Source organism: Camelus bactrianus, chromosome 5 (assembly GCF_048773025.1).
Source record: "Camelus bactrianus isolate YW-2024 breed Bactrian camel chromosome 5, ASM4877302v1, whole genome shotgun sequence".
In the NCBI taxonomy this organism is placed as follows: domain Eukaryota; kingdom Metazoa; phylum Chordata; class Mammalia; order Artiodactyla; family Camelidae; genus Camelus; species Camelus bactrianus.
In genome coordinates this window covers 86,713,140-86,719,350 of record NC_133543.1, presented here as the reverse complement: position 1 = coordinate 86,719,350, position 6,211 = coordinate 86,713,140, and the positions used below count along the sequence as shown (strand labels likewise).

Below are 6,211 nucleotides of genomic sequence, written 5' to 3'. Positions count from 1 at the left end.
GCCAGCTAATCTCTGGATTAGCCAGCTGGTTAAATCTAAGACCCTGGAGCAGGTTTAAGTTGTGACCCAAGACACTCTGCCACTTAGTCTCCATTACCTAGCAAACTGAACATTCCATTGTAGAATGGAGGCTACTGTACACACCTGATTTTATAGGCCAGGTAGCAAAGTTTACAACCAGCAGTTTCTGACACATAAACTCTCATGTTCTATGTTCAGGCATTCTACCAACAGCAAACAGGAGCTACTTTTCAAATGGTTAATAGATGTTTAAAAAAAAAAAAAAAAGTCTCTCACTCCAAACCCCTAGCACACCATTCTCCTTTTGGAGCATTACAGAACACCTCTACCAGGAATGCTCCCATTTATTGCGATTTTCTAGGTCATAGACAGAACAGCAGAGTAACGTGGACTATGACTTGGACCCCTTCAAAGTCCTTTCCCTAGTCTCCACTCAAAACTGCCTGCCTTACAGGTTACTCAGTAAATGAGACAGAGAAGCACACCTAAATGTGATGTTTTGCCTCCAAAATCCAAACAGATACAACAAACATTATGCCCCTTTCTTAGAGACGGTTTAAGGTGAGGAAACTTGTCTGTTGCTTTAGACAGGCAAGGTGACCTATACCACTGTATGCACGTCAAAGGCATGTAAGATTCACAAAACCCCCTTACCTCACCCAGTCATGTTATCACAGTATATAATGTATATAAGTATATAATGATCTTCTGTGAGATCAACATGTCATGATGCTGGCTTCCTATTGTCAAAAAATCTTGCCTTAGCTCCTCATTCCTTTTGGATCAAAAATATACCCTACAAAAAAATGCTTCCTCAGCCTGAACCTCCCATCTCTCCTTCTTCCCCATCATACTTCATCCTTTTGCCACAGGCAGTTTCCCTCCCAATTCCACCTCCTTTTCTACTGAATTACAGCACCACCATATCCAAACTTAGTATCTTTCCCTCTCAAGATCCACACCATTAGTGAATGTTCCGAGGCCTAATTCGTCTGAGGAAAAAAACTTTTATACCCTTTTTACAGATGAGGAAACTGAAATTCAGAAAAAGAATAAACTTGTTCAGACTTACTAGCTAATAAGAAATTCAAACTCCTACTTCTGACTCTAGAATCCTTATTTTGAACTACTGTGCTAAACTTTCTTCCTCATGTCCTAAGTCCATTGTTTCCAAATAAATTTTAGGAACATTTTGCAGAGTTCTAGGGAAAGAAAAATTAGCATTTTGATTGGAATTGCCTTATGTAATTACTTTGGAACACTTCTATAACATAGTTTAATGAGGCGTGTTGTTTCACCCCTGCTAGTGAGCTCCAAGAGTGGTGATCAATCCTATCTTGTCCTTATTTTAGGAACTGGTCAATGCACTTGTTTTAATGAATGGTCTCTATCCTCAACCCCCTTCTTCACTAGTTGGATCCACAAAAAAATACCTGTAGCTCTTTGGTGTCAGCCATACCACCCACTCTCTGGACACTCCTCTCAAGGGTCCTGGCCTACAGGGCTGACTGGCATGACATTAACTTGCCCCTGAATTTATTTTGACTGATACATCCCAAAACATATAATCAAAATTTCCCTTTCCTGCTGTTGAATTTTGGCCCCAAATGCTATCAACAACAAAATGGCTTTTGGTATTCCAAAGGATAATAGTTAACTGTGAATTTTTTTTAACTTTATACAGACTGCTTAGTTCCGGTTGCTAGCTTCAAAACTGCTGAAATACTCTATCTTAATTGAGTCCTCCCAAAGTTCCTTCTCAGCCCCAGCTTTTGGTTCCAAAACTCAGTTTCTAGTCCTCATCTCTCCCTGATAATCCTTTAAAACAAAGCTCAAGTATCCCCATCCCTCATTTCCACCCGCTAAACAAAACCTGGAATTAGATGTGTTCCTGTTTTGGCTTTCTGGATACCTGTATACATATGCAAATGGTATTGAGAATACAAGATGGCCTATAAACTTAGTCTGGTGAGGAACACATGCCTTTTTCATCTTTATATCCTGATGTAGTCAATTAAACAACTTAAATCAAAGGTTCAGAAAACCACTGTAAAAACAAGCCACAAAGTTGGGATCTTTAATCTATGAAGATTTAAGAAGGAACATTCCTGAACCCATAAAAAATAAGCAGCCTAGCACAGTGAGAAAAACACGGGCTACCAGTCAGAAACCGAATTTTCAGCCTTACCCCCACCAGCTGCCTTCTGTAGCCTTGGAAAAGCCACTATTTTCTTAGCCACAAAACTACTATTTTGACAACCTCCTAGTTTGTCTCTATGTCCTCCATCCACCCCCTTCAACTACCATAAAAAACAAGTATGCCTAGTAATATCAGCTCTGGAGCCAAGAATACATGGATTGAAATCCCTAAAGTTGAGGGATTAAATGGAACATTAAAAGCTTAGAATATTCAGGCTCAACATTACCTCACTGCTTACAAAATTCTGATGATTCTCTATTGCCTACAGAAATCACATCCCGATTCCTAAGAAAAGTTACACAAAAGCCTTCAAATAAGACTCCCAAGTTAGTAATCCCAGCTCCCATCATACTCTCCATTCTACTATCAGGCATTGCTCATCCAACTAAAACAGAAAGGTTAAGTAACTTAGACCACACAACTATCTAGGCAATTTGGCTGAGTTGGTAATTCTTAACCACAGCCACCTGAAGCTTACTCATTTCTGAATGCTGATGCAAAGTCCTAGCCATTCACCTGGGAAGTTCTGAAAACCTGTGTCAAACATCTCTACAAAAAGTTAACATGTGGTGAGACAAAACACCAAGTTAATAGGCAATATATGTCATCCTACCTTTAGAATATTAAAAAAAAAGTATCAACTGATTTTAAAATAAGTTTTCACAATTTGAACCACTGTATCTCAAAGAAGTCAATGAGGCTCATATTCTTTTATCATGTATCATTTGACTACTAAAAAAACACACAGAACTGGATTTTAACATCTCAGAATGCTTTTCCAACAAAAATTAGAAGGATTTTAATATCAAGTAGTTTTTTAGAAAGCAAAATTAATGTAATGCAATTAAGAACATCTAATAAAAGTAACAACAACCCAAAGTAATTTTGTTACATAAATTAACCCATTTATTATAGGCTAGCAATGTTTCAAATGGTGGTGCTTCTACTGGTCCTTCAATTCCTTCAGTCTTCTGATGGCAGACTTTACTGTGACGGCAGAAGTGGTGCTGTAAGGAGAAACAAATTTGGTTCCAACATAATTAACTAGGTTAACATGTGAAATGGCAAATGAGAAATCGGCCTCATTTTTACATTACAATCTTGATGATGGTGGCATCCATTACAGTTGTGACTTCAGGATCTCATGCATCTGATTTCTCAACTATCAGAGCATGAAATTAACAGGAAGAAATGGTTGCAAGAGGCCAACTAAACTCATTAAAAGGAAATGGACAGAATGTCAGAAAAAACAAATTATACAATGGTACAATGAGAGGTATCAAGAAAACAGTGTCTAAAGCAGTAGAGCAGACTACATACAGCACACTGAAAATAACAAAACGTTTTACAACATTCAGGAACTGTACCTAAAAACCACATATCCATCCCACCCCTCTAAACATGAATGCTAATTAATTTTACCATAACCACCAATGAATACCCCACTCCGTTTTCCCTCATAAAACCCCCACAGAATGCATACATATATAATACATATCACCACATTATCATTTCAACATTTTCCAGTATTTTACACTCCTTCAATTTTAAATTTAAAAAAAATCTAACAATTTCAACTACACTAGCTGTATCAACTTTACTGTACGTAAATGACTAGGGTATTGGACAGCACAAGTCTATACACTGGCTCGAGAGAAAACACGTCAGCCTTCAGGGTCAGCAATGAATTCCAAGAATAGAGGCCCTCAGGCGTGGCTTGAATTTCCAGAAATGGATAAACTTAAAAGTCCACAAGAGCAATAACCAGCATAGAGGGAAATCTCAGCAATATCACCTGGCCCTCATCAGTCACAAAACTGAAGAAGTCCAACCAATACTGTTTATAATGGCAAAGCTGTGGTGGCCTAGATGGCCTCAATACATACACAGTAGTAAGCTAAATGACCTCTTAATTTTTGTAAAAACAGCCTGCCATCCAAGTATTCAGTAGTCTGCCCAACTACCGGACCTGCACCATACACAGTAATAACACTAATGACTCTTTAAAATCCTAAAACAATGTCAACAAGAGTCTGTAGTTTTATTTCAGTAGTTTTGTTTCTACTGAATAACTGAAAATAGACTCTAACGCTCAAAGAGTCTTGAAAAAAAAAGAAGCATCTTTACTTCCTCAGTCTTTTAAGAGTTAAAACTAGCCCATCCAGCATTACACCTGGATTTCTGACGTGGTCCACACACTTCCAAATACCATAAAGAAACGGACTCACTTGTAGGTCCAGGCACCACCAGCTACCGTTTTCATGCAGGAACCACAGTGCCAGATGCCCACGGCTCGTCTCTTCATCTTGGTCTGTAAAATACAATCATTTTCCCCATGAACCGAAGAAAAGCCTTTCCTATTATAAACACCCAGGAGTCTAAATTACACTAGAAAACTAAAGCTGGTGTATTTTATGAAATATGTAGTTCATTTTTCTAATTTTAAGTTCCCTGGTGGAAAATTTGCATTCACCATGGTGACACTGTCACGATGTGAAAGACGAGCCCCCCCGCCCAAAAGATAGCTATAATGCACACAGTAAACAAACAAACAAAAAAACTAAACAAAAAACTCTAGCAACACCAGAAGACAAAACCGACTGCCAATGGTATGTGCAATTCTAACCGCTCGAAGACTTAGAACCAGCAAACTATAAACGTCCCTTCCTCACTTGGGAAGGAAACCTCCCCTCCGCGCCTCCAACTCCCCGGCCCAGAGACTATCTTACTTTGCCACAGAAGGAGCAAGTGTACTTGGCGTGCTGGCTGATTTCAATTTTCTTCACCATTTTCCGGAGGGAGGCACCATAACGGGTCCCGTATTTACCGACGATTCCGACCTTCTTGGTGCGTTTGGCCTGTTAAAAGAGTTGAGAGAGATATTAGGTCCCAGGAACAGAGGCCTTGAGGCCTTGCCCTCCGCCCAATCCAGGCGCCTCCCTACCCCATTCTTCCACACTCACCTAGCTTCCCCTACACCAACCCGGTAAAAAGAGGCCCCACACTGGGCCCTGTGCGCCGAGGGCACCCCGTTAACCCCGCCGGATGCCCCAGCTCCCGTCAAGCCGCTCCCGCCCCTCGCTCCAGTTTGCGTCCGAGAGAAGCCGCGAGAGCACGGAGGCCTGGGGCACAGCACAGAGCGGGCGAGCAGAGGCGAGTTAGCGCGGAAAATACAAGAAAAAGGCAGATGAAGGCGGATAGATATCCAGGCCTCCAAGGGGCCGATACTCACCATGTCGGAACAAACAAGTCCAAGCCCAGAGAGGAAGAGATACACTGCGCAGGAGCGGTTTTAGGCTGGCGAGCGGAAGTGACGAATGGGAGGCCCATCTAGGAACTGAACTCTATGGTCTGGAGGTTTCCTCATACCCGGTGCCTCCTGGGTAACGTGGCCAGCTGTATCTCCTTCAAGTTTACCCTGATGCACAAATTGTAGCAACAAACTATAACGCAGAAGCTGTTCACACATCGACATTCTCTTACGCATATTTCACGAAATTCTGCAAAGCAGGTACGATTTCCTGCATTTTATGGACAAGGAAAGATTCACATTTTAAGTGACTTATCCACTTGTACTTGGCTTAGAGAAGCACTTAAATCTTATGACTCTAAATCTTGCTGCTTTCTGCATTATGCCTTCTAAAAGCGGCAAGCCTTGTGTAGGGGGCCGGCGTAGAGGTGACTGAAAACCATGGCTCCACTCTCATCAGTTATGGTCCAGCGAAGGGAAGCCATGGGACCACATTGACAAGTTCTAAAATTTAAAATTGATCAGAGCTCTGAAGGAGGGAAGATGATCCCACCTGGACCTCAAACGGAAGAGCCTGAACAAAGTCTGAGATTCGAAAGCTTAAGGGGAGTAAACAGGAGCAATGGTCTTTCAGCTTCTCCCTCCGTGTGAATTCCGATGGCCTGACTTTTGTTTCAGTTCAGAATCCACTCCCGTGATTGAAGCAAGGTCAGGTAATCAGAACAATGGTAACAAATGGC

At 41.2% G+C, this 6,211-nt stretch overlaps 1 protein-coding gene across 1 annotated transcript; it reads right to left on the bottom strand.

Annotated features, from left to right (window-relative positions):
* Positions 1-3,101: 3,101 nt before the first annotated feature.
* Positions 3,102-5,611, bottom strand: RPL37A (ribosomal protein L37a). The gene is made up of 4 exons (XM_010948730.3): positions 5,454-5,611; positions 4,951-5,079; positions 4,450-4,532; positions 3,102-3,228 (listed from the first exon to the last, which is right to left on the bottom strand). Exons 1-4 carry the CDS (start codon positions 5,454-5,456, stop codon positions 3,165-3,167), a joined length of 279 nt encoding a protein of 92 aa, XP_010947032.1. The 5' UTR covers positions 5,457-5,611; the 3' UTR covers positions 3,102-3,164.
* Between the last annotated feature and the right edge of the window lie 600 nt (positions 5,612-6,211).